Genomic DNA, 24,312 nt, shown 5'->3' on the forward strand with positions numbered 1-24,312 from the left:
ACGCGATATGTGAAGGGGGGCAGATGTGCTACGTGTGAAAGGTGTGCTGTCGGTGGCTGGAGATGCTGAAGACCGCAGATGTATCGTGCAAGGCGTGCTTGGACACGTACACAATCGCTCCTGGATTACCCTGGGAATCCGGAGAGCAGCGAGTCTCGCGACTAGTGCTCATCGGTCAGGGATTCGACCGTAATGAACTAGAGCGCGGTTTTCAGAGCTGCCTTGTGGGCATCAACGCTGATAGCGAGTCAAAGAAGAAGCGGTGAGCTCTAAGATTTGGAGATGGTCCTCGCAATGAAGACAATGGCTCACACAACTTGAAGACAATGTGAAAGCGATTTCTACCTCCAGCAAGTGAATTTATCAGTCAATTGAGCTAACACTGCTGCCAGGCCTGCAGCTTGAAAAGAGAATTATAAGAGACTTGTTTGTGACGCTGTGCATGTAAAAGTGTAGCAGTGTTGCTGACACCCGGATTAAGACAAGTTGCTTTTAAGAACACCGCAATTTGGAGCATATTAATGCTTAAGGATACTGACAAGCGATCTCTATCGCTGTTGCTTAGGCGAGGAGGCCGAAGCTCTTCAAAAATCCCTTAAGAGGTTCGTGGATCTCGTCGTTAAACGGCTGGGTCTTCATGCGAGCGATCCAGGCACAGACCTTGGGGTACTTGGAGAAGTCGTAGCCCATGAGTTCAAGCTGGTCGATCTCACAGTAAGCTGTGTAATCAGCGATCGTGGGGAAGTCGGCGTTTGCGATGAAATCGTTGACCAAGAAGGTTTCAAGCAGAGTGAATTCCTTCTCAATGAGTGCATCTTTACCCTCCAGTGCCGCCTGGTCCTTAGGCGAGTCAGCGTTGAGTTTCTTAGCAATCTCCGGTCGAACGATGTTCAACGTAAAGAGACGAGTGTTGGTGTGGTGCCAGTGCAAGAACTCGTTGACCTTCGCACGGATCTTAAGGTCCTTGGGGTACAGATCCTTGGGACCTGTCCAGTCGTATCTGTCGCCCAGGTACTGCAAGATGGCCATGCCCTCGGTCAACACGAAGTCGTCGTCCTTGATGGCAGGCACGAGTCGGTTGGGGTTGAGTGCCTTGAACTCGTCCGACTTGAAAAAGTCACTGCCCGGCAGCACTGGCACGAGTTCATGGTCGACACCCTTGACCTTGAGTACCCAAGCCACAGAGCGGGAAGGCTGGCTGATGAGGTTGGCGTAGAGCTTGAGAGACATTGTGGTCGAATAGAGGACGCTGCTTGATTCCTAAAGGGCGGATTGAATAATGACACAGAGCTGGCAAGGTACGTGTCTGGTGAGATGTTCTTCGTCCTTCTCTAGCTGCACAGATCGGCGGGCAGGTGCCGAATGTGCTGATGATGCATCTAGGGGTGCTAAAAGCTCTTGTCACAACTTGTGTGCCTCACTTGCACCTGTACAGTATTAAAACACTTCAAGAAGTAATAAAATAGTGACAAAAGGCCTCTAAGTTTACCGATACTTCAGAGGCAAATTGAAAATTTCGCCGAAGGAGTTTAGGACAAGCTGGACTTTGAATTGTTGAAATCATATGCAAGACACCTGGTGTTCATCTATTACCACGCTTACGGCCACTACATTCTATCCTGAAGCGCGTGTGGCTTACGGTTTGTTCGTCTTGGCCTCTGCCCGCAGACCGAGCTTGGTCAAGAACTTATCGAGGTCTTCGCGCACTTCGTCATGATGGGGAATTTGCTGTCAGAAACGTTAATGTCGTGTGAGTGAGCGCTGGTAGTTGCCGAGTCTCTAAACAATGAGAACGAACCTTCATCCGTGCGATCCAAGCCGTCACCTTTGGGTACTTCTCAAAGTTGTATCCCATCATCTCCAGCTGATCGATCTCGCAGTACGCGGCGTAGTCAGCGATGGTTGGCGCACCAGTATGCGCGACGTAGTCCTTGTCCAGGAACGTCTCGAGAAGCGTCATCTCCTTTTCAATAAGAGCAGCTACGTTCTCCAAAAACGTAAAGTCGGAAGGTGACGCCTTGCCTGACGCCTTAGCTGCAGCTGGACGAAGAATCTGCACGGTGAACAACCGCGTGTTGGTGTGATGCCAGTTCAAGAACTCGTCCACCTTGGCGCGCGTCTGTATGTCGGTCGGGTACAAGTCCTTCCAGCCGAGTTTCACAGCAGAATAAGCCAGAATGGCGTTGCTAACGAAGGGGGTTAATGTTAGTTACAGTCTCCGATACCGGTTCGAAGCGTGCGTACCCTTCGAAGAGAGAGAACTCGCCGTCGCGAAGCACGGGGACGAGCGCATTGGGGTTCCACGTCTTAAACTCGTCTGACTTGATAAGTTCTCCGCCGAACTCGACGTCCACAAACTCGTAGTCTGCTCCTTTGACCTTTAGAGCCCATGCAGCTACATTTGAGCAAAATTAGAGCTTTAGAAGTTTCCATCTCTTAAGTTAAAGCGAAATTCTTACCTGCACGACTGGGCTGACTAACCATGTTGGCGTAGAGTTTAAAGCTCGATGTCTTCTGTGGTGACGATGAGCTCGAACTGTTGCTGGCAGTCTTGCTGACGCGGCGTGTGAATCGAGCCAAAGACGCTGGCAAGCCTGTTGGTAAGCTCGGCGTCGGGAGACTTGGCGTCGGTAAACTCCATCCACCCATGATCAAGACGATTGAGTTCCGGTGAAGAGTGACGTGGCGTGTTCTAGCTGGCGAGTTGGATTGTGCTTGTACTTTACCTCAAGGCAATGGCGTCAACTGCAGTGCCAAAGGGTAAAGGCATTCAAAGTGCATCTTCAGCTCTATCTTGGAAAGACTGTAATGGTGTTACAAACCCCTAAAAATGCAGTCGGTGACGAAGAAAGCAACTGTTGATACCAACTCGAGCTGTTTCTAATATCATGTCAGTCTGAACTCGTTTCTAACGTTAGCGCTTCCAAGTCGAACTCTTCGAGTCCGACAGTTCGTACGGGAAGAGCGGCGCACGCGGCACGACGGAAAGTCCACGGCACGTGTGGACGGAAATCTTACCCTGGTTCAGCGTCTTCTGCGACGATGCCGTGCCGTCCAGGTCAACGGCTGTGACGGAGAGCCACCCGAAGCCTGGCACCTCTAACTCCACTACAGTCGTTCTCTTGGGTTTCTTGTGCTTGGACTTCGTCAGTGCACTATCGAGGATGTAGTCCTTCAAGTACACATTCTGCGAAAGCGTAGGCGGACCCGTAAAGCTCATGGCATCCAGTCCACGAGGTGGTGAGAGGATACCACCGGCATGTTTCACAAAGGTGTCTTCGGCACCTACGCAATAAGAAAATGTTAAAAAAGACGCAACGCACATATTGCAAGGAGCGATAACAAATTCGAAGCAAGACTTACGTTCAGTGTTCGTTAGGTGTCCAGGTAGCACGCCGTACCATGATAAGAGCAAGAAATTCTTGTCGTTGTCCTTCCCCAGAGTCTCGTAGTCGAAGCGTGCGAGAGCTCCGAGGAATAAACTTCGACCGGGACGAACGCGGTAAGTTGTAACCTGATAACACAACATAGCAGTTAAATTTGGTAACGTAATCGTTGGCTTCATCGATGACGTACCGGAAGCTGCTTGCTGGGGAAGACGTTCTTGAGCTTGGCAGCACCGTCCAGAGCGAGTACTTCCACAAGCTTCTGTCTCTTGGAATCGGTGATCAAACCAGGAGTGTCGAGGATGTTGAAGACCTCGTTACGTACCATAACAGGCAGATACTGGACGGCCAGGGTCGTACCGGGCAGTGGCGACGTGGTCATCTCTCGGTCTTCGTCAGAACTCGTCTCGATCATTTCCGGGTCTTCACCTAGAGCGACATACAACTCTCCGTGTGGAGTCTTAATGGTCTGTTCACCTTCCGTTGTTGCTTCTTTGTCCTGCTCTGCCTTGGCCTCAGCCAACAGTTCGTCGTCGATGTTCAGCATCGTCGCCGTCTCGTCGTCTTCCAGCTCGGACAATTGCACCTCCGACATCTTCATGTACTTGCGATGATTGTGCTGCCATTTACGGTCTACTAAGTGCGACAGGAACGAGTTGAGGAACGTCGACTTGCCCACGTTAGCAGCGCCCACAACGCAAATATCGCGGTTTTGACGGTACTTGGCTACATCTTCGACGATTTCCTTCATGCCAATGCGCTTCATGGCACTGATCAAGTAGATTGAGATCAAATTGTCAACCCCCGCTTCCCTACAGCACACAAAACCGTCAGTCATACACCTTTACCGCACTCGAACTCTCAGTTCTTACTTTGCCTCTTGCTTAATACGCCGCATAAGTCTCCGAATACCCGACTTGGTAGGCACCAGGTCTCCTTTGTTAACCACAAGCATGACCGGCTTCTTGCCGAAGATATGACGCGCCTTGGGCAACAGACTGCCGGAGATGTCGAGGATGTCCACCAGCTGGATCATAAGCATGTCCTTACTGCGCAGCTCCATGACACGCCGCTCGTACTCCTGGTACGGCATCTTAGTGTCTGAGATCTTACCGTATTGTGTCATCTGGAAGCAGCGCTCGCAGCGCAGTCGCTTGAGCTCCTTTAGGTCGTGAACATTGTTCAGCAGCTGCTTGGGGAAGTACCCGACCTGTTTGGGCTCCTTATATTGCAGTTCAATACCACATCCACTGCAAGTCCACTGCTCCATAATAGATACATGGTTTATGATCTGTTCGACTGTAAGTTTGGGCGTCTCGGCGGCGATGGCGGCGTGTATAGCGTCAGCAGACTTCGACTGGTCCGATGATGAGCAATTGCGGCGATTGGAGGGAGAATTTGACGACGCAATAAAAGTCAGTGGGTGCGCAGACAACGCAGCTACATGTTGACGAGCGTGCAGGTGCTGCGAAGAAGCCAACACGCCGCGAGAGCAGCGCGACACCAGCAATCGTACGGACAGCATCCTTGCCACTCAAATTGTGCTGGTGGCACAAATTTGTGTTAGCATGGTGTGGTTCGTGCGTAGTGAAGGTCTTTTCGTGTAGCGTACATCACTCAGCATTTTCAATACGTGTTTCATCCAATCACAAAGTTTGATAATCATTTTCCCATTTTGTCCAATCGCAACACTGTCCTCCCCTTTAGATCGCTGGACAGGCATCACTTTCCGCATTAGACGGCGAGAATCAAGCCATGAGCGGACTAGAGACCAAGGTGACGTCGCTAGAGGGCCAGGTGGCTGCTCTTTCTCCCTTCTCGGTGGAGAGCTGGCCCGCTGCACGCATCCGCAAGACGTTCTTCGAGTATTTCCAGAACCAGAAGGAGCTCCCGCATACTTTCTACAAGTCTTGCCCCGTGGTGCCCCTGGACGACCCGACCTTGCTGTTCATCAATGCCGGTATGAACCAGTACAAGCCCATCTTCCTGGGCCAAGTGGACCCTTCGCACCCTATGGCCAAGCTTGTGCGCGCCTGTAACTCGCAGAAGTGCATCCGCGCTGGCGGTAAGCACAACGATCTGGACGATGTAGGAAAGGACGTGTACCACCACACGTTCTTTGAGATGCTGGGCAACTGGAGTTTTGGCAACTACTTTAAGAAGGAGGCTGTGCACTTGAGCTTCACACTGCTCACTGAGGTCTTTGGTATCGACAAGGATCGTCTGTATGCCACGTACTTCGGTGGGGATGAGAAGCAGGGTCTGCCTTCAGACGAAGAAACCCGTGAGATCTGGCTCAACTACTTGCCTACTGAGCGTGTGCTTCCGTTCGGTTGCAAGGACAACTTCTGGGAGATGGGAGACGTGGGTCCGTGTGGCCCTTGTACCGAGATCCACTACGACCGTATCGGTAACCGTGACGCTTCCGAGCTCGTGAACGCTGACCGGCCAGATGTTATCGAGATCTGGAACAATGTGTTCATCCAGTTCAACCGCGAGCAGGACGGTAAACTCGTGCCACTACCGCACAAGCACGTGGATACCGGTATGGGTTTCGAGCGTCTGGCGTCGATCCTGCAGGGCAAGGACTCGAACTACGACACAGATGTGTTCACTCCGCTGTTCGCTGCTATCCAGAAGTCCACCAAGGCGGCTCCGTACACGGGTAAGCTGGGAGAGGAGGACCCTGACAAGAAGGACATGGCGTACCGTGTGGTAGCGGACCACGTGCGTACGCTGACGTTCGCTATCACGGACGGTGCGGTGCCCAGTAACGACGGCCGTGGCTACGTGCTGCGTCGTATTCTGCGTCGTGCTGTGCGCTACGGCCAGCAATTCCTCAATGCGCCGAGCGGCTTCCTCACGGAGCTGGTGCCTGTTGTGGTGAACATGCTGGGCGAGGCCTTCCCTGAGCTGGTTCAGAAGCAGAAGGAGGTGGAGGAGATCATTCTGGATGAAGAAAAGTCCTTCGGGCGCACTCTGAACAAGGGTATTGAGCGATTCAAGAAGATCGCGCAGGGCATTCGTGAAGCCAACAAGCTGGTGGTGCCTGGCGAGGACGCCTTCTTTTTGTACGACTCGATGGGTTTCCCAATTGACTTGACGGAGATTATGGCTGAAGAAGAAGGTATGACGGTGGATATCAAGGGCTACGAGGAGTGCATGCGTCTGCAGAGTGAGCGCTCCAAGATGGACCGCAAGAAGGGCGGCAGTAATGGTGCTCGGCCGCTGGTGCTGGAGGCTCGTGAGACCAGTACGTTGGCTGGCAAGCACATTAGCGCCACGGACGATATGGCCAAGTACGAGTGGAACGTCAAGACTTCTGCCAAGGTGGTTGCTATCTTCACTACGACGGAATCGAGCTCGGACTTTGTGGACGAGGTGAAGGCCGGAGACTTTGAGCGTGTGGGTGTCATTCTGGACAAGACGTCGTTCTACTCGCAGGCTGGTGGCCAGATCTACGACACAGGTGTGCTGACTGCGTCCAACTTGAAGCTGGACGTGGACTCGGTCGAGTCGTACGCTGGTTACGTGATGCACATGGGTTCTATTGCTACGGGCTCGATCAAGGTGGGCGACTCCGTGGCGTGCGAGGTGGACTACGCTCGTCGTGCCAAGATCGCTCCCAACCACACCATGACGCACGCTCTGAACTTCGCTCTGCGTAAAGTGCTGGGTACGGTCGTGGACCAGCGTGGATCCCTGGTGGACGAGTCGCGTCTGCGCTTCGACTTTACGAACAACAAGGCGCTGAAGCCCGCCCAGCTCGCGGAGGTTGAAGCTATCTGTGACGATCTTATCAAGCAGCAGCTGGAGGTGTACACGCAGAACTCGGCGCAGGCGGAGGCCAAGCGCATCCAGGGTCTGCGTGCTGTGTTCGGTGAGACGTACCCGGACTTCGTTCGCGTCGTGTCTATCGGCCAGCCTATCGCCCCCATGCTCGAGGACCCGGAGAAGAGCAAGTGGAGCAACTTCTCGGTAGAGTTTTGCGGTGGCACGCACTTGAAGAACACTAAGGAGGCCAAGAGGTTTGTGCTGTATGAGGAAGGCGCCATTGCCAAGGGCATCCGTCGTGTCTCTGCGTACACGTGCGACCTGGCTGTGGAGGCTGAAGAACGTGGTGCGAAGCTGCAGGTCGAGCTCGATGCTATTGACAAGCTGGACGGCAACGAGTTCGTCGAGAGCGTGTCGGCGTTCAAGCCTGTGCTGGACCAGGCGCTGATCTCTCTGCCACTGAAGGACAAGCTCCGCAAGCAGGTGGACAGTCTGGTGAACCGTGTCAAGAAGATCAAGAAGGAGGCGGCTGCTGCTCGCGCTGCCAACGGTGTGCGTGACGCGACTGCGGAAGCCACGAAGGCCAAGGAGGCTGGACAGGAGATTGTGGTGGTCAAGTTGGACGTGGGTACAGACTCGAAGCTTGGGCGTGAGATGCTGGAGGCCATGAGCACCATCATCCCCACGGGCAGCTTCATGATCTTCAGTACCGACTCGGACGCGAACAAGACGGCGGCCTTCACGCAGGTGAGCCAGCACCACATTGACTCGAAGCAGCTGGATGCTCGCAAGTGGGTGAACCACGCCATGGTGGTGATGAAGGGCAAGGGCGGCGGCAAGGACGCTCTCAACGCCACGGGTCAGGCCAAATCGGTGGACAAGGTCGACGAGGCGGTGGCACTCGCCAAGTCTTTCGTCCAGTAAGACGCTGTTTACGCTCTAGCTGCTGAATGTCATGGACTCTTTTCTCCTGCCTAGAATCTTCTACGTCTGTTTGGGTGTGGCGTGTAACTCAAGAACAGCGTCCACCACTTTCTTCTGGTGTTCTTGCAGCTCTTGGTACTCCCACCGCTCCACTTCGCTTAGAAATGGATCCTTTATCTGCTTGTCAACGTCTTGAATCCCCAGCAATTCCTCAATCACTGCGGCGCCGCAGAACGGGACATACGTCTCTGAATATCCTCCTTCATGTGCGAACACAATCCGCCCTGCGCAGATTCGCTTGGCTACATCAACGACTTCATGTGCCATGAATCGGAACACGCTACTACTCAGAATCATCGCTGCCAATGGATCGGCGTAAGATGCGTCGAAGCCCGACGACACCAGCACAAAATCTGGTTTGAAGCTTTCCAGCGATGGTATCACGACGTTTCTAAAAGCGTATTCGTACGCCCCCGACCCGGATCCTGGCGGCAATGGCACGTTGACGGTAAATCCGAGTCCTTTGTCTTCTCCTCTCTCCGTGATTTTCCCCGTATCTGCTGGATAATTGTTTGCTTGATGAAGTGACACAAACAACACGCGATCATCGTCGTAAAAAGCTTCTTGGGTCCCATTACCGTGATGGACATCATAGTCCACAATGGCGATCTTCTTGATCTGAGACGAGTATGTTTCCAGCAAATGTTTAGCTGTAATGGCTACATTGTTTAGGAGACAGAAGCCCATGCCTCTATCTGCGACTGCATGGTGTCCCGGTGGACGCGTGAGGGCGTAAGCAGTATCCACCCGACCCTCCATCACTGCATCGACAGCAGCGAGGACTCCTCCAGCCGATAGCCGCGCAATGTCAAAGGCTAACTGAGAAAATGGAGCTTCCTCTCCGGCATTGCCACCTTCCTCCCGAGCTGATAGTTGCTCCAGCTCTTCCAAATATCGACGGGTATGTACACGTTCCAACTGGATCATCGTTGCGATCTGGGGCCTGATAGTTACAAGTTGATCCAGAAGCCCTGACACCGCTAACAGCGAGTGGAAGCGACGCTTAGTCTCCGGTGACTCCCAGTGACGGAACGGCTCAACAAATGCAGAGTACTGCTGGCTCCACGGTCGATGCCACAAGTAGCGCTCGTCATACACATAGCCGACCTTCATGGCAGCTCTCAATAAAAGTAGACACCACTTCAAGATCGTTTTGTGTGCGGCACACAAGTCAGCATCTTCTTTCGTGTACTCCACATAAAATGACCATCACTTTGCACTTAGTGCGCAATGGACCGCCTGCATCACGACCTGGCGACGCTACCTGGACTAGCGCCGCTGGTAAGGCTTACCATAGTTTTCTCTGTCCGTCAACACGCGTTTTAGTGGGTTCTTCTTGCTGCAGTCGGCGTCACAGCTGCGCGATATGCCGTGGAGAGTCAAGGAGACGGTATTTATAGTTCTCTTCCGAGAGGTGCGGATCAGTCCATTATTATTGTTTCTAGACTGTTAGAGCTCACATTCAGTGTCAAATCGACTTCGTATACGTACTGCAGCAAGTCTCTTCGGGTGTAGTGGCGGATGAGCTGCAGATCAAGAGCAGAGACCGCAAACTTGAGCGCAAGGCTGACAAATTGCTCAACGACGTGTGTGTGAGCTGCAATTCTGCTTCTACATGTAGTAAACATCGATGCAGCTATTGAGAGCTACTTGTTGACATATTACTACTTAGAGATCGAGTCGTGGTGCGGAAAAAGGAGGAAAACTATCGAGCGGACTTTATGCAAGTAACAGCTGCGGAACTGGCGGTACGTTGGCCTTAACCTCTTCAATAATGACAGTGCATACTAAAGACCATATTCCTTGCAGAGACTGGGAGCACCAGCGCTAATTACCTGGCAGAAGCTTGTGTTTGATAAAGAATGCTGTGCTCAAGCATTTCGACTGCTGCTCACGCGGATCAAATCGTCGCGACGGAGTGGGGCAAGTGGGGTCAGTACCAATAGCTCTTCACTACTTGCCGCGCGTTATGCTGCATCGCGTCAGAGCACAAGATGTGAAAGGGACGACGATGCACAAGACGATCGTGGCGACATCCAAGACGACACAGCCGAAGACGACGAAGTTACACGTCGCACGAGGTTTCCTCCATTAAAACCGACTTCAAATCGACTTCACTGTCTCTCAGCTACTCGTAAGAAAGACAGCATCACCTCCCAGTCTTCTTTGAGCAACAATAACACAGCGTTAGATTGGAACTTTGACACGACGATCGATTCACCTTTCGAACAAGACGAGCTTGAAGTGCGAACAAGTCGTCACCAGACTGGAGCGGGTATTTCAATCGAGCGGACACTTCCAAGCAAGCCATCGTACTTTGCATCGAAGTTTAAGAAGAACTCGATGCAGATTTTACAGGAAGAAAACGCCGCGTTAACGAGCGAGAACGTTAAACTGCGGGAAGAAATCAAGCAACTAGAGGCTCTAAACGCCGTGCTCCAGTCCGATAACTCCAACAACGGAATGCTGGATGCTCATCTGGACTCCGTAGAGTTCGCACAGAAGCGCATGAGACTATTGCAAGCACAGAACATGCAGCTTCAGCGACAAGTGAGGCTACTACAAGAGGCGATGCAGGCTCATGACAATGCTGAAACGAATTTGATGTGTGCGCTGAACAATTGGCGCTCTGTAATTGAAGCTGGGAAGGAAGAAGCTAGAGCTGCTGGCGCCGAACAGAATACGACTGAACCAGAAGAAACTGGAGCTCGACAGCCGATCAAGTGGATGTTGGCTGTACCTGATAAGCTCATGAACGAACTGACGCGTGTAGAGGCGCAAATCCGAGGCACAGCGACCGCTATGAACGTCTGCTATGAGTCAAAGCTCCGTGTCAGTGACGTGTCAACCTCATTTTTACGTAGCCAGGACACGTCGATGAAGATGAGTGAGCTCTACACTGGAGCGCCGTTAAGTATCGCGCATCTGCGAGTTGATAGAGTGAAGCAACTAGAGAGTACGCTGGCTGCTGTATCGACACAACTGGATGCTCTGAGCGCTCAAGTGCTGCAGCATTGTCCCCCGAAAGTCTCAACTATTGACCCTCTACGCTCGAGTGCGTATGAACTGGGACGAAGTATACGGGATTTGCTTCTCGAAGTTGCAGCTTTTGGTGTTGTGGTGCCAACGTCAACTCGAAATGCAGCAAATGACGACGGTGTAACAGCTGGAGATATTATGACGACGTTATCGTCCAGTGCAAAAGGTCTTGGGGGTGGGAAAGAACGCGAGAGACAAGCGAAGACGATGCTGAAGCAGCTGCATGCTCGATATACTGCTGTTGAGAACGACATGATGGCTGCTCGGAGAGAGGCTGAGTACTGGCGAACCGCATGGTGTACACAGGATGAGATTCTGCGTAGGTTGGCCAAACGTGTACACAATCTTGGCCAGAAGAAAGTGGAGTGGTGTCGACGTTATTTGTTGGCTCCTATGGCGAATTTGTCAGAGGTGTTTACATCTTTCCAGCAAGTGTACGATGAGAACACTAGTCGTCAGAATCCGTACCTGCCGCTGCTAGTGGAGACGTTGAGTATGGAACATCCAGTGCTGCAAGATGCATTGCAACAATGGCGAGATTATTCAGATGATGTTCAAGTGAAGATGGATGAGTTAGTAGAAGACTATGAGGCTAATCGAATCGCTCTCCTCTCGTCTACTGATGGTACACTCTCCAGTACGAGCCAGCAAGTTCCGGTACGCTGAGATTAATACGCTGTTATTAACATGTAGATACCCAGGGCTGCTGTGAACTGAGTCTACGCCTTGTAGACTGGTACGACGAGAGGTGAGGTCGAAGCGGTAGCCACAGGAGCATCAACGACTATCATGACGATTTGCTCGATCTCCTCTGGAGTCTTTCCGCGTCCAGCGAGCTCCTCGACTACACGCTGGCGATCTTCTTCGGCCAGAACGTAGCGTTGGCTGCCAACTCGCTGCAGTGCGGTGGTAGTTGGGGCAGTGCTTGTACGGGGCTCCACGATCCTCCAGGCCTCGCAAACTTCGCGCAATTGGTTCGCACACTTGACGACATCGTTCTCATCGCATTGAAGGACGAGTCCCGTGTTGCACGACACGAAGTACAGAGCACAGCAGAAGTAGTTCGAGTGCGTCTCCATCGTGAAGAACTCACGCTCTCCAGGCTCTTTCGAGTCGAAGACGCATTCCCCGCTTGAGCGAACTTGAAGGTAGCGCCCATTGTGAACGGACTGGATGGCGACCTTATCGTCACGGACACGACGTAAGATCATTTGCTCGTAGAAGTCGCGGTTGTCGGTCAGGCAGTGCGCTTTCTTGGTGCCGAAAGGGCTCTGCAGGGTCTTTTGGCGAAAGAACGACCAGAGGATCACAGGCACGTTGAACGGGATGTCGGTAAGATCCATGGGGAAGGGAAAAGCTCGAATGGCGGGATGGAAAATGAGTCATGATTCGCATTGAATGGGTTAACTTGAGTAAAGTTGCCCGAACCTTTCTGCGAGTAGCTAATGGGTGAATTCGTCACCGCGCACGGAACTTCTGATACGTCGTCATCATCAGAAGTCTCGACGCAACTAACTTGTAGCATTTGATAGGATGAAGTGGGCTTGGCACTTCGTTGCCGCCGCTCATAGCCGAATTCACTTTTGATAAAATACTTCAAGTCACCATTAGAGTTTCTCATATCTGCTCACTGTCAGTGAATAACTGAACCCCGTTCAGAAGAATTCACAAGTCAGAAATTATATTGACACTGCGTGTCGTTCTAATTTATATTGACTCTACTACATGTAGTCTGGCGCTATGTATTATAATGTTAGTACTTATAATAAGCACTACGTAGAACATGTACTTCTACGATATAAGCATTCCGTCAAACTATTTTCGTCAAACGCTGACGACACGTGCCCAATCCAATGAGAATGCGTTTGGATCTGGCAAGCTACGGTTGGCACCCAAATAGCATGCTCCTAAATCTATTCTTCGGACTACATGTATTCTAATTATTGCCTCTACAAATAATGCTAAGTTTAAATAAACTCGTTTTTTTTTTTAAGTTCACGACAGAGAAATTCGCCGACCCACTTGGTTTCCAAGTGCTGACTTGTATGTATGGTATCATCGTGCCCCGCCTAGTAATAATTGTTAAATACCACAAAACAAAATGTTGGTGAAACTGAAAAGATGATCAAGATAAGGTTAAAAGTCATGACGATTCTCCTAGCTTCTCCGTATAAGGCCGCCTTGAGCACAGCGAGATTTTTTGCTGTTAAACGTGGTGCCATCCATAAACAGTAAATGAATGCAAGATGTATGGAAGAAATCCAGCATCTGCCTTGCCTACTCCTTGTCGACTTGAACAGCAAGAGCCGAGCCTGAAGCTATGGCAAGTGGAGCATCAAACAGGCTCGTCACAATTTGCTCGATCTCGGTCGGTGTCTTCCCGCATCTCGCGAGCTCCAGAACCAAGTGCTGACGGTCTTTGCCCGCAAGGACGTAGCGGTGATCCACAGCTCGCTGCGGGTGGGTGGCAATTGAATTTATACGGGGCTCCACGATCCTCCACGCCTCCCAGTCTTGACGGTTCTGGTTTGCACACCTGGCTTCATTGCTGTCGTTGCAATGAAGGACATTCCCCGTGTGGCACGACACAAAGTACAGCGCACAGCTCGAGTCCGTCTCCATGGTGAAGAGCTCCCACTCGCCAGGCTCTTTAGGGTCAAAGACGCACTCTCCATTTGCACGAACTTGGAGGAAGCGTCCATTGTGAGCTGACTGGATGGCGATCTTGTCGTCACGGACACGATGTAAGAACACTTGCTCGTAGCGATCGCGGTTGTCGGTTAAACAGCGAGCCTTCTTGGAGCCAAGCGGGTTCTGCAAGCTTTTTCCTTTGCGGATTGACTGAAGGATCACTGGGACGTCGAACGAAATCTCGGTTAGATCCATGGCGAAGCTTTGGGTGTACTGATTGGATGAGCTCAAAATGGAAAGTGCGATGAAGAAGGAGAGTGCCAAAGGTAGCCTTCTACATAAAATGACTGGCTAGGACAGATGGAAATCTATAGAAGAAAGCAGCCTGGCCTTCAGAATGAAACTTACATTCCCCTCGCTGTTACGTGAACTGACCCGACAAACGGAAGAAAAAAATTGTGATCCGCAGTTTTACTTATTGAAACCCGCACGTCTGATCGTAGTCGTATTCAACATATACGAGGTTTTGGGCGATCCGAGTGATCTACTAAACCCACACGAGGCTCCAGGATCCACCTCGACTCGTTGCGTTGATAATTCTTGTTGGTGCACTTGACGACGCCGTCGACCCCACATTGTACATGTAGCACATTTCCCGTTTGACACGACACAAAAAAGAAAGAATCTGGCCTTATTTCGAAATATTCGCTAGGACCGAATTGTGTCGCTTAGAAATTACACGCACCAGTCGAGAAAACCGTAAGAAAACGCTTGTTGTAGACAGACTGGATGGCGACCTTATCTTCGTGATATCCGTGGTGTAGACAAATCTGCTCGTAATAATCACGATTGTCTTCCAGACTGCGTGCATTCTTCGATCCGTGAGGGCATCGTAGATTCTTGTGGCGAACGGATTGTAAATTAATTGAATACGCGAAAAATATTACATACGGGACCTCTTGTTGAGAATATGCCTTCTGATAATTTGAACTGTTTTGAATTTTTGTTTCGGAATTTTGTTTTCGGAATTTTGTTTTCTTTTCCAAAAAAACTGTTTCCATGAAAGGCCACTTCGAAAGATACCAGACGTATGAAGACGCCTGTGTCCGCTTCAGACACTTGTTTGTACGGCTCTGTGGTGGGAATGGAGAAGATCTTGGCACTAGATTTGCACGACAACCAATCCATGGACCCGAAGGCAACTTCTCCGCCCTCGGAGTGCGATGAATGCGAGCAAAGGACGGCGCAAGTGAACTGCGACGAGTGCGGACTGGTGTATTGCTCGCAGTGCGACGTCCACAGACACCGTAAAGGCAAACTACAACTACACCAGCGCGTGCAGATCACAAGGAAACGAGTCGACGCGCCAGAACTTGAAGAAATTCAGGAGCAAGCCGAAAACTCCACTGCAAACTGGAAAAATGACGACGTGTGCGAGTGGCTGAAAGCTCACGACCTGAAGCTCTTTGTAGACGAGGCACAAGAACAACAGATCACTGGAGCGACGTTACTGTCTCCAAAAGGCCTGGAAAGGTTTCTGGATGCTGCAACAGGGGTCAGTCGTGGCCACAAGAAGAAACTTCAGAGGGAGGTGCAAAAGCTCCAAAGTTCGGTGAAAAGCCCGGCTTCAATTGCAAAAATGACGCTACTACCGACCCCTTCGCCGCCCATTCAACGCCCCAATACCTCTGTACGTCGTATTGGATTAAACTTGCGTGTTGATGTCGAACCAGCGGCATCAAAGCCTCCTTCCCGACGAGGACTGGGGCAGTTGAAGATTGAAGTGAACGAGGACAATCACGCAGCTATCTCAGCTCCGAAGCGAATTGCAGGTGGCCGACAGAACGCTGGCTCGTTGGGTCTGGATATCGCACAGGTCCGGAAGGAGGAGAAGACAGTCGCTGCATCGTTTGACTTCTCAGCCACAGGGAGACTGCAGACGCAAGGCTTCGAGATCGACGTAAGCGATTTATACCAGGAGGGGGTTATATAACGACGCTGAGCTAACTGAATATTGTATTGCAGACACGAGGAATCGCTAACGCGCCATTCTCGAACTCCAAACAACATTCAAACAACGGATCGAAACCAGCGTCAGCTATTGAAGCCATCAGCACAAAGGATTACCTGCTTATACTCGAAGAGTTGGGTCATGGCGCTGGTGGGAAAGTATACAAGGCATTGTACATGCCAACATTCCGACTGGTGGCTGTGAAAGTTATTCGAGTATACGACCAGAAGAAACGTCACCAAATGGTGCGTGAGCTCAAGTCTCTGTATGTGAATTTCGTCCCGCTTGCTACTGCCACATTTCCATCGGCTACATCGTCAGCCACACAAGCAGCGTGCGAGGAGCTTGTGGTGTTCTACGACGCATACACAAACCCCGAGCTCGGCTCCGTGTCCATTGTGCTCGAGTATATGGACGGCGGATCGCTGGAAGACTACGTGCAGTCTGCCTGCGAAGAAGGCGGATGTTTGACCGAGAAAGAGATCGCAAATGTAGCAGCTTGTGGCTTGAAAGGACTGGTGTTTCTACACGAACATCACCAACTTCATCGCGACATTAAGCTCAGTAACATGCTCATTAACTCTCAAGGCCAAGTCAAGGTAAGTTCGATATCCTACTGGCGGTCGAAGATACAATTATAACAGACTTGTGTTGCTTGTAGATATCGGATTTCGGCATCTCCCGGGACCTCGAGAGCACTCTAGCCAAGGCAACAACATTCACAGGCACCTTATTGTAAGTACTTGAGTAGATGGCTACACGGTTTCTATTTTGATACTAACATGGGTACATGTTTCTTAATTGTCAGATACATGGCGCCTGAGCGGATAAGTGGAGGTATGTACTCCTACCCGTCAGATCTTTGGTCCTTCGGACTGGCAGTGATGGCTTGTGCCATCGGAAAGCTGCCAGTTCCAACGAAAGATGGCTACTGGGGTGTCGTGCATGCAGTACAAGAGCAGCCATCTCCACGACTTCAGGACTACGGTGACCATTTCTCGCCGGAACTGTGCGATTTCCTGGACCAGTGTCTTCAGAAAAACCCGATGTATCGTCCTCCGGCAGCTCGTCTTCTCGAACATCCTTTTATTAAGAATAATTACTCGCTGAGGGAGCAAGAAAATGTCCGATTGAGTCGCGATCAGCAGCCACCGACAGCAAAGGCACTTGAACGTAGTCGTCAAGAACTGCGGAATATTGCTGACAAGGCTCAGATCTGGTGTCGGGACCACGCAGATGGTGTACGAGGGCTTTCGTCACAAGATATGTCCACCCACAACAAGGTCGAGGCGCTGGCCAAACAATTGCGTCTATCGGTGGTTGAAGTAGCGTCACATTTTACGTTCCTGGACGAGTATTGTAAAGCTGAAGATAAAATACCAACTTGAGATAGATACATTTTTGAAAATGGCTACAAAATTTGCAACAGTGCAGCAACATTATCCAAGCGTACACTGGTTACATATTCACTTCCAGAGATACTCGGATCAAAGATGGCGGGGTTAATGCGGTACTTCGCTTCGCTCTTCTTGCTGTGTACAACCGCTCTGACGCTCCCCTCACTACCTGCACAAGCTGCAGAAGATCCTTGCCAACTTTCCGATGTGTTGTGGTTGTGGAGCGGCGCGTTGACGTCTCGCTCCATCACGTTCAAGGTTGGGTTACGCGAGGGTTACACCTGTGTCGATTCCGACTTCGTGCTGTACGCGTTCCCAGAGCTGCTGGAGGGCGAGAAACCCCATTCGTCCATTGCAACATGCTCAGATGTGGATAGTGGAGAGGCTGGAGAGGGGGAGGTGCGCAGTGCCGCGTCGTACGATACCCCCAACGTCAAAGAATGTACCCTCTCAGACCTCCCACATAGTGATAGGAAATATCGCTACGAATTGACTTTACTCAGAACTGGAGAAACCGTGCGGTCTGGAACCTTCACGACACCCCGAGAGGAAGGGGAACCGTTCAATTATCGCGTCGCTTTCGCCTCCTGCGCCGATGAAATGTCCGATCCTGAGGTACGCTACAATTCCATTAAGTAATAATTTTTACTAAAAGGTATTCATTATTGTAGGTTTTTGAAGAAATCAGAAAAGAAAACGCGCTCTTCTTCATGCATACGGGAGATCTGCATTACCACAATTTAGTCGTGAACAATGTAGCAGCATTTCGAGATGGATACAACTCGATATTTGCATCTCCAGCGGGTCAAGCGATGCTGGCGATGGACGTTCCATTCGTCTACATGTGGGATGACCATGACTTTGGTCCGGATAATAGCGACTCGACTGCTCCTGGACGCAACGCATCGGTCCAAGCGTATCACGAATTCGTACCTCATTATCCTCTAATCGGAGGACGCTCACGCTCCAGTACCGTGCACCAAGCCTTTACTATCGGTCGAGTTCGGTATCTCCTAACTGATCTACGCTCTGCAAGAACGCCAAATACCGCCCGCGCAGCACCTACTAAGACTGTGCTTGGTAAGAAACAGAAAGCGTGGTTTAAGAGTGAACTTGTCCGTGCCACAAGTGACCCAAATATCCGACTCATAATTTGGGTCAATACCATGCCGTGGCTGGATGATGAGCGCAAATGGGGACATTTCGTACACGAACAGCAAGAACTTGTGAATTTTATCAAAGCACACGGACTTAACAAATGGGTACCCATTGTGATCGTGAGTGGCGACGCACATATGTTGGCAGTAGACGACGGAAGTCACAGTCCTGGAAATCTTACGGTACTTCACTCTGCTGCATTGGGACGTCCCGGCTCGATCAAGGGAGGACCATACAGTCACGGTGCCTTCCCGGGCTCGGGACAATATGCTGTTATGGATGTTACGGACGAAGGAGGCGAAGATGGTCGCGTGTGTCTTTATTACCGAGGCATGAATATCTACAAAGGGAAACTGGTAGAATTCGACACATGTTATCCGGAACGTACTCCTCCAGTGACTCCGTATTATCCGCCGCCCATCCCTATACGCATTATGAAGCGTGTATTCAAGAAAGCCAAGAGATATACTGGTACTGCAGTCTTTGTACTGATCTCTGTCGTTGCTCTTCTTGTCTACAGAAACAAACGTCATGCTGTTCACACGAAGAAACATAGTTAAAAAAATGTTTGTTTTACAACTTTTTTTATTTTTAAATACCAATTAAGGAAAAAAAACATGTTGTGGCTAGTAGGCAGCGACAGTATCAGGGAGGAAATCCGTGACGCCAAGAAGATGCATCAACGGTTCGAATCCAATAGCGAATTCTACATATTGCAGACGACAAGTAGGAGCGAAGCAATAGCAGATCATAGCATCGAACGGGAGATGCACATGTCGTTCCAATGACGTCGAGTTGGCTTCACTTCCATCTGCTTCTTCATCCGACAAAGTCGACGTCGACTCGATGCTCATTTGTCTTAGCCGTCGCTCCACCGACGTGTTTGTCGATGGTGATAGCGACAAACACGTCGCTTTAGACGCAATGACGTACGTTTTCTTCGAGATCCGGTTGGTCGCTGTCAAGTGGAACCCAAAGACTTCACGTTGTCCGTCATACGGGATCTCTAACGGATCACTTTCTTCAGCCCCACGAGCTCCAGTGGACGTAGCTGAGTCTGCCACTACATGTTCCTCTTCTTGCGTCATATGAGGGATCTCTGGAAGTTTACCATAGGAAAGAAACACTCGTAACGCGTACGACGAGGTATTCAGGAACACCCCTTCTCTCTGGACTGGTAGTACATATCTCGCATCACCAACTTGTACCATGGCGTCAAAAGTCCAATCCAATGGTCGATATTGCAGCGGGTTGAATAGATACAACAAGTACGTGTTGCTGACTAACGCGTTGACGCACAGTTCGTCTCGTTGCAGTCTGTATCTCAGCGTATTGTCGTCAATACTTATTGTCATCCCGGACAGCTCGTGGAGTTTTAAAGATGAATATGTAGCCATCTCCTCTATACTTTCTCCAGCTAGTTGGACTCGATCTGGGGTCTCTTGGATTGTAGCTGGAGGCGCTAGTGGACGGTAGATAACTCCGTCAATTGAAGCCCAGACTTGCATCATCATCAGAGATGACTGTAGAAAGTCGGCGTCTTCTTCGTCGTGAAATTTGTGGGTTACTCTTAATAACGAGTTTGTATCGAGTAATACTGGGGCTGGGAAGATCTGGAACAACTCGCTCTCGAAGTTAAGCGAGCCTCGCAGGGCTGCAACGGACGTCATGAGACTGATGTGTTCACTTAAGAGGCCTCTGGCTTCGTCTACAGACACCATGCCGATTAAAGTCGAGATCTCCTGGATCGAGCGGTTTATTCTTAATGAGAGGTCGAACATTCGCTTACAGCGGTTGTATACCACCGCTCTCTCCTTGGAGCACATGAGCGGTGTGCCTCTCTCAATAGGAAAGAAACGTGTTTCCCCCCGATTATTCATAAGGTAAATGCGGGCTGTGACCTCATCCACCGCCTTGCGACGGAACTGTGAGCGCAGTAAGAAGCAGCGCCGCCATTGGCAAGTGGCGAAGCGCAACTCTCCGAAGCGTTTGATGGTGCGCAGACGCCACTCTAGCTCGCAGATGCTGGACACGTCGTGAGATATCTGGGATAGGCGCTGCAGCTCCGACAGCGAGCAGTAGCTGAGCACGAAAGGCAACGGCGCTAGAACGGACGCGTCGCTCATTGATGACGCTGAGTTGCTCGAGTCTGGAGGGGTAGTACGCATTGAGGAACATGGATTAGTGGGGCTGGAGATCTACAACCCCAAAGAGCGGTAGCTCCGTACCGGATGGAACGCAGAGAGCCTCCATTAGGTGTGCGTTAGGAAGCCCCGCGTATCGTATTAATAGGACCAGTCTGGTGTGCTCAAATTCACGGACCCAAAATTTTTAAAAAGTAAAAAGTATTTTTTGGCAATTCTTTTCTATCTTAAATTATGTTTCACAACTACCGTGCCGAAAAAGAAGAATGAAGACTGCTTCTAAATACTTGGTTCCTCTCAACAGTCTCTAGAGTCGACACAGTGAGCGCTCGTTCACGTCATCCTCGTATACTAGCTCATCACTTTTTCGCCTTCGGAGTGCGTATACTAGGGCCAAATGTTTTAAGCTACCAGCGGTAATTTCTATTGTAAGTTTAACGTTAGGAAGAAGACCGAAGTCTGAGCTGAACATCTGACTTAGATAAGTTTCCACATTCCTATAAAAAAATTAAGTTTTATTTCAAGACTTTAGTTTTCAGCTTTGTATGCAAGTAGCGCGCAGTGGAATTGTTGACCTACAAACTCCATTCAGTCTTCTCATTGATCGTTGGTCTACTGAAGGCAGCAAGGGTCGCGGCGAAATTCATTTGCGCGGCGACGTGCCTGTTCCTCGCGCTCTTGGCGACGGTCTTCAGCCATCTCCTTCATGAAGCGCATCTGCATTTGCTGCGCCTGATCTTGCTGGGCCTTTTGCTGCTCGAACATCCTCGACATCATTTCCGCTTGCAGCCGTTGCGATTCCACGAGCTGGCGCTGGTTTTGCGCCTCAACCTCCTTCCACTTAAGGTCACGAATTTCCTTGTCCTCCGTCAGCTGGCGGACCAGCTGCTCGAGCCGCTTGACCTCGGCCTTGAACTGACCGCTGTCAAGGTTGATGTCGTGTACATTGCTTTTGGGGATCACAATTTTGGGCGCTTTAGTCAGGGCCGCCGATTATGATATTTATATGAATGGAAGGCTCAGTGTGATCATAAATAATGTGACGTTGTCTAGCAATCGACTTCATAAATAATGTCATATCTGCTAGTGATAAATCAAATATGGTGATCGACTCGTACTTGTATTGATTAGCGCGTTATGGGCTACAGGAGTTGATCTACAGTAGAAACATCCCAAAAGCGCGAGTTTTCTCGTAGAAATAGGATCATTTCAAGCGTAATAGGCTGTAGGCCATTACGCTCGTGCCCAAGAGTTGTGCGAGCAATACTGAAGAATCGCTCCACCTTGTTCGAGGTGGCGGGGATGCTGCCAACGAGGCAGTACCGAGCTTCTCTTGCTTCAAGACGGTGACGTTTCTCCAGCCGCTGCACAAGTGACTCCGGTTCGGCTTCTTCGCTATGGTTTGTCGGGTCCGTGGCTACTTCGAGAAATGGACGAAGAGCCCGCTTCTCCGACGCGGTGAGGCGGGCTCTATTTTTTTTTAGTACACGGACACAGCCCGACTCAAAGTCTGGGCTATGAACGATATTTGCTCGAGGTCCTGCGTGTAGCATAATTAGTTAGTGAATATTAAAAAACAATAGTAACATTGGATAGCGTACCGATAAAAGCAGCGAACGCGGGATGGGCTTCGATAAGCCCGTCGAACCAGACTCGCACGTCCAGTAGGCTCACACTCTCCGCTTGTAAGGCCTTGGAAACCGACTCGAAGTCCTTGAGATCTGCGTAGAGCGTCTTAAGACGACGGTTGCATGCCGCAGACGGAAGCAGGTCCTGAAGTTCTTCGTCGTCTTGGTCTAGGAACTCCAGTAAAGCGAAATAGCGATGTACCATCGCGAAGGTGGACCCCCAGCGAGTGTCCTGTCGAATGACTGGGCGAAGTGGAGTCTTAAATCTAGTAATAAAAACACCAATTAAAAATATCATATTAGTGGCATAATAGTAACACAACAAGGTATTAGTATTAATATCAATAGTAAAGTAAAAATTACTTACCGAAGTTTCGCCGACTGCTTAATCGTTCTCAGCTTGGTCATCAGGGCTTGCACTGCAGCCAAATCGTCGTCGTGTTGGGCCATGTGCTGACGAACGGCTCGATTTAGTCGGTGACTAGAGCATCCAACCAAAGGCACTTGCATGATGGTTGCCAACCGCCTGTTCACAGAACAGTTGTCTCCAACCAGGTACTTGCAGCATTTTACATCCTTACCATAATCTCGCTCGAACATTCCCACCAAAAACTCGCGGTGGGTACGGGCCGACAAGTCCTCGTCGGGCTCGTTAATCACCGGGGCCATGCTCAGAAGCGCCGTCTTAGCAACGCCATCGAGCTCATAGAACGCAAACACTGCGACGTAATGCTCGGATGAGTGGGTCCACCCATCGAACATGATGCCAAAAGCATCCGGTAGCTCTGCCGCAATAGCTGCTTCAACGGAGCGAGTGACGCCTTCGAGCAGCGCACGCAATGTTTCCACTGAGATAGGCTCCAAAGAAGTGTACCTAATCAAGCATATTCATATTAGTATAACCATTATTATAGAGTAGTAATAGTAATTCATACCGGCGAGCGAGAGGGTTCTCACAGAACATGAGAGGCAGATTTGCCTTTACAACCCACTCAAGCCAGCCGAACCGGTTCACGGCCGTGCGGCGAGCATAGTGCACCACCGAACCGGTTTGAGCGGTTGTGGCTGCTAGCATCTCTTCTTGGAAGGCTGGATGCTCGCTGCGCACATGCTGCATGAGATTGGTGTAGCCATTTCGGCTCGTCTGCTTGCGTACCTTACCGCAGCGGCAGCGAAAGTACTCCGGCACAAGCACATCGTACTGGTCACGGCACGGTGAGTAGAAGTACGCCACAATCTGGGCGTTGGAGAAAGTTGACCGGGGACGACGCGTAGCTAGCATGAGGTGTAGAGCTTGTAGGAGAAGTAGAAAATTGGAAAGTGAGGAGGCAGTGTGTCGGATAGATGTTTGAATATATGATTGGTTCGGAGAGGCCAACCGAAGGTAAGCTTTTCCGCATACTAACCTAAGTAAGAAGTGTACCTTCTCATAAATTATGCATGAAAATAGTACCTTGGTGGCATAAATTATGATCTACTACTTTTCACGACTCATAAATAATGTGATAATATTTATGACCATTACTGTAAGTGCCATTTATTTTTCGGCGGCCCTGCCTTTAGTACGGAGGAACACCTCCAACTCGTCCGGCACGTTTATTAAGGCGTTGTCGACTTCGTTTAACGTGCCTAGCATGGGTAAAAAGAGGATAGACCCCGTGCTGTATTTACCCGAGTAAAGGGACCGCACTACACCCTTGTACTCGTCGCCCATCTTCATCATGAGCTCGTGCACTCTTTTTCCGGATTGGTTAACGATGATGGAAAACTCGATATTGGGCGCGTGAACTGAGTCCAGGACCTCCGTGATGGTCGCAATGTCATCGGGTTTGCCGCGACCCTGCTGCAAAGTGACCACGAAGAAGATTTTGTAGATGCCATCTTCTTGAAGTGCCTCCTTGATTGACTTTGCAGCCGTCTCGCGCAACTCCGTGTCGGCCAATCCTGCGTATCGATGTACACGATGTTGCCATGCTCGAAGCGCTGAAAGAAGCTTGTCTTGCCGGCGCCAAAACTCAAACCGGCCTCAAACTTCGCTTCGCCGATCAGACAGTTAATGAGCGTGGATTTGCCCGTGCCTGGATTCCCTAGGAATAACCAGTTCTCGGTATCGGACTGCGGCTGATTCGAGTGCGAGGTCGGAGGAGAATACGATGCCAT

General features: G+C 50.5%; 11 protein-coding genes across 11 annotated transcripts; 3 read left to right on the forward strand and 8 right to left on the reverse strand.

Moving 5' to 3' along the window:
• Positions 1-408: 408 nt before the first annotated feature.
• PITG_12958 (uncharacterized protein) lies at positions 409-1,266 on the reverse strand (the record flags this gene model as incomplete). The annotated part of the gene is made up of 1 exon (XM_002900462.1): positions 409-1,266. One exon carries the CDS (start codon positions 1,228-1,230, stop codon positions 562-564), a length of 669 nt encoding a protein of 222 aa, XP_002900508.1.
• A 369-nt stretch (positions 1,267-1,635) lies between these two features.
• On the reverse strand, positions 1,636-2,696 carry PITG_12959 (uncharacterized protein; the record flags this gene model as incomplete). Its single annotated transcript, XM_002900463.1, has 4 exons — positions 1,636-1,728; positions 1,799-2,186; positions 2,245-2,395; positions 2,460-2,696. The coding sequence occupies 4 exons, from the start codon at positions 2,647-2,649 to the stop codon at positions 1,636-1,638; spliced, it is 822 nt and encodes a 273-aa protein (XP_002900509.1).
• Positions 2,697-2,914: 218 nt separating this feature from the next.
• On the reverse strand, positions 2,915-4,656 carry PITG_12960 (uncharacterized protein; the record flags this gene model as incomplete). The annotated part of the gene is made up of 4 exons (XM_002900464.1): positions 2,915-3,285; positions 3,364-3,514; positions 3,577-4,198; positions 4,259-4,656. The coding sequence occupies 4 exons, from the start codon at positions 4,654-4,656 to the stop codon at positions 2,915-2,917; spliced, it is 1,542 nt and encodes a 513-aa protein (XP_002900510.1).
• Positions 4,657-5,121: 465 nt separating this feature from the next.
• On the forward strand, positions 5,122-8,212 carry PITG_12961 (alanyl-tRNA synthetase, mitochondrial precursor; the record flags this gene model as incomplete). The annotated part of the gene is made up of 1 exon (XM_002900465.1): positions 5,122-8,212. One exon carries the CDS (start codon positions 5,142-5,144, stop codon positions 8,082-8,084), a length of 2,943 nt encoding a protein of 980 aa, XP_002900511.1.
• Positions 8,145-9,257, reverse strand: PITG_12962 (histone deacetylase, putative; the record flags this gene model as incomplete). Its single annotated transcript, XM_002900466.1, has 1 exon — positions 8,145-9,257. The coding sequence occupies one exon, from the start codon at positions 9,255-9,257 to the stop codon at positions 8,145-8,147; it is 1,113 nt and encodes a 370-aa protein (XP_002900512.1).
• A 117-nt stretch (positions 9,258-9,374) lies between these two features.
• On the forward strand, positions 9,375-11,849 carry PITG_12963 (uncharacterized protein; the record flags this gene model as incomplete). Its single annotated transcript, XM_002900467.1, has 5 exons — positions 9,375-9,425; positions 9,490-9,558; positions 9,641-9,732; positions 9,817-9,892; positions 9,954-11,849. 5 exons carry the CDS (start codon positions 9,375-9,377, stop codon positions 11,847-11,849), a joined length of 2,184 nt encoding a protein of 727 aa, XP_002900513.1.
• Positions 11,850-11,902: 53 nt separating this feature from the next.
• Positions 11,903-12,526, reverse strand: PITG_12964 (uncharacterized protein; the record flags this gene model as incomplete). The annotated part of the gene is made up of 1 exon (XM_002900468.1): positions 11,903-12,526. The coding sequence occupies one exon, from the start codon at positions 12,524-12,526 to the stop codon at positions 11,903-11,905; it is 624 nt and encodes a 207-aa protein (XP_002900514.1).
• Positions 12,527-13,149: 623 nt separating this feature from the next.
• PITG_12965 (uncharacterized protein) lies at positions 13,150-14,101 on the reverse strand (the record flags this gene model as incomplete). Its single annotated transcript, XM_002900469.1, has 1 exon — positions 13,150-14,101. One exon carries the CDS (start codon positions 14,067-14,069, stop codon positions 13,461-13,463), a length of 609 nt encoding a protein of 202 aa, XP_002900515.1.
• Positions 14,102-14,904: 803 nt separating this feature from the next.
• On the forward strand, positions 14,905-18,940 carry PITG_22989 (mitogen-activated protein kinase kinase, putative; the record flags this gene model as incomplete). Its single annotated transcript, XM_002900470.1, has 6 exons — positions 14,905-15,774; positions 15,840-16,424; positions 16,487-16,560; positions 16,634-17,184; positions 17,401-17,837; positions 17,894-18,940. 6 exons carry the CDS (start codon positions 14,905-14,907, stop codon positions 18,938-18,940), a joined length of 3,564 nt encoding a protein of 1,187 aa, XP_002900516.1.
• A 66-nt stretch (positions 18,941-19,006) lies between these two features.
• Positions 19,007-20,506, reverse strand: PITG_12969 (uncharacterized protein; the record flags this gene model as incomplete). The annotated part of the gene is made up of 3 exons (XM_002900471.1): positions 19,007-19,184; positions 19,260-19,401; positions 19,492-20,506. The coding sequence occupies 3 exons, from the start codon at positions 20,504-20,506 to the stop codon at positions 19,007-19,009; spliced, it is 1,335 nt and encodes a 444-aa protein (XP_002900517.1).
• A 3,183-nt stretch (positions 20,507-23,689) lies between these two features.
• On the reverse strand, positions 23,690-24,312 carry PITG_12971 (uncharacterized protein; the record flags this gene model as incomplete). Its single annotated transcript, XM_002900472.1, has 2 exons — positions 23,690-24,135; positions 24,174-24,312. The coding sequence occupies 2 exons, from the start codon at positions 24,310-24,312 to the stop codon at positions 23,690-23,692; spliced, it is 585 nt and encodes a 194-aa protein (XP_002900518.1).

The sequence above is a fragment of the Phytophthora infestans genome, genomic scaffold, assembly GCF_000142945.1.
Source record: "Phytophthora infestans T30-4 supercont1.25 genomic scaffold, whole genome shotgun sequence".
Taxonomy (NCBI): Eukaryota; Oomycota; class Peronosporomycetes; order Peronosporales; family Peronosporaceae; genus Phytophthora; species Phytophthora infestans.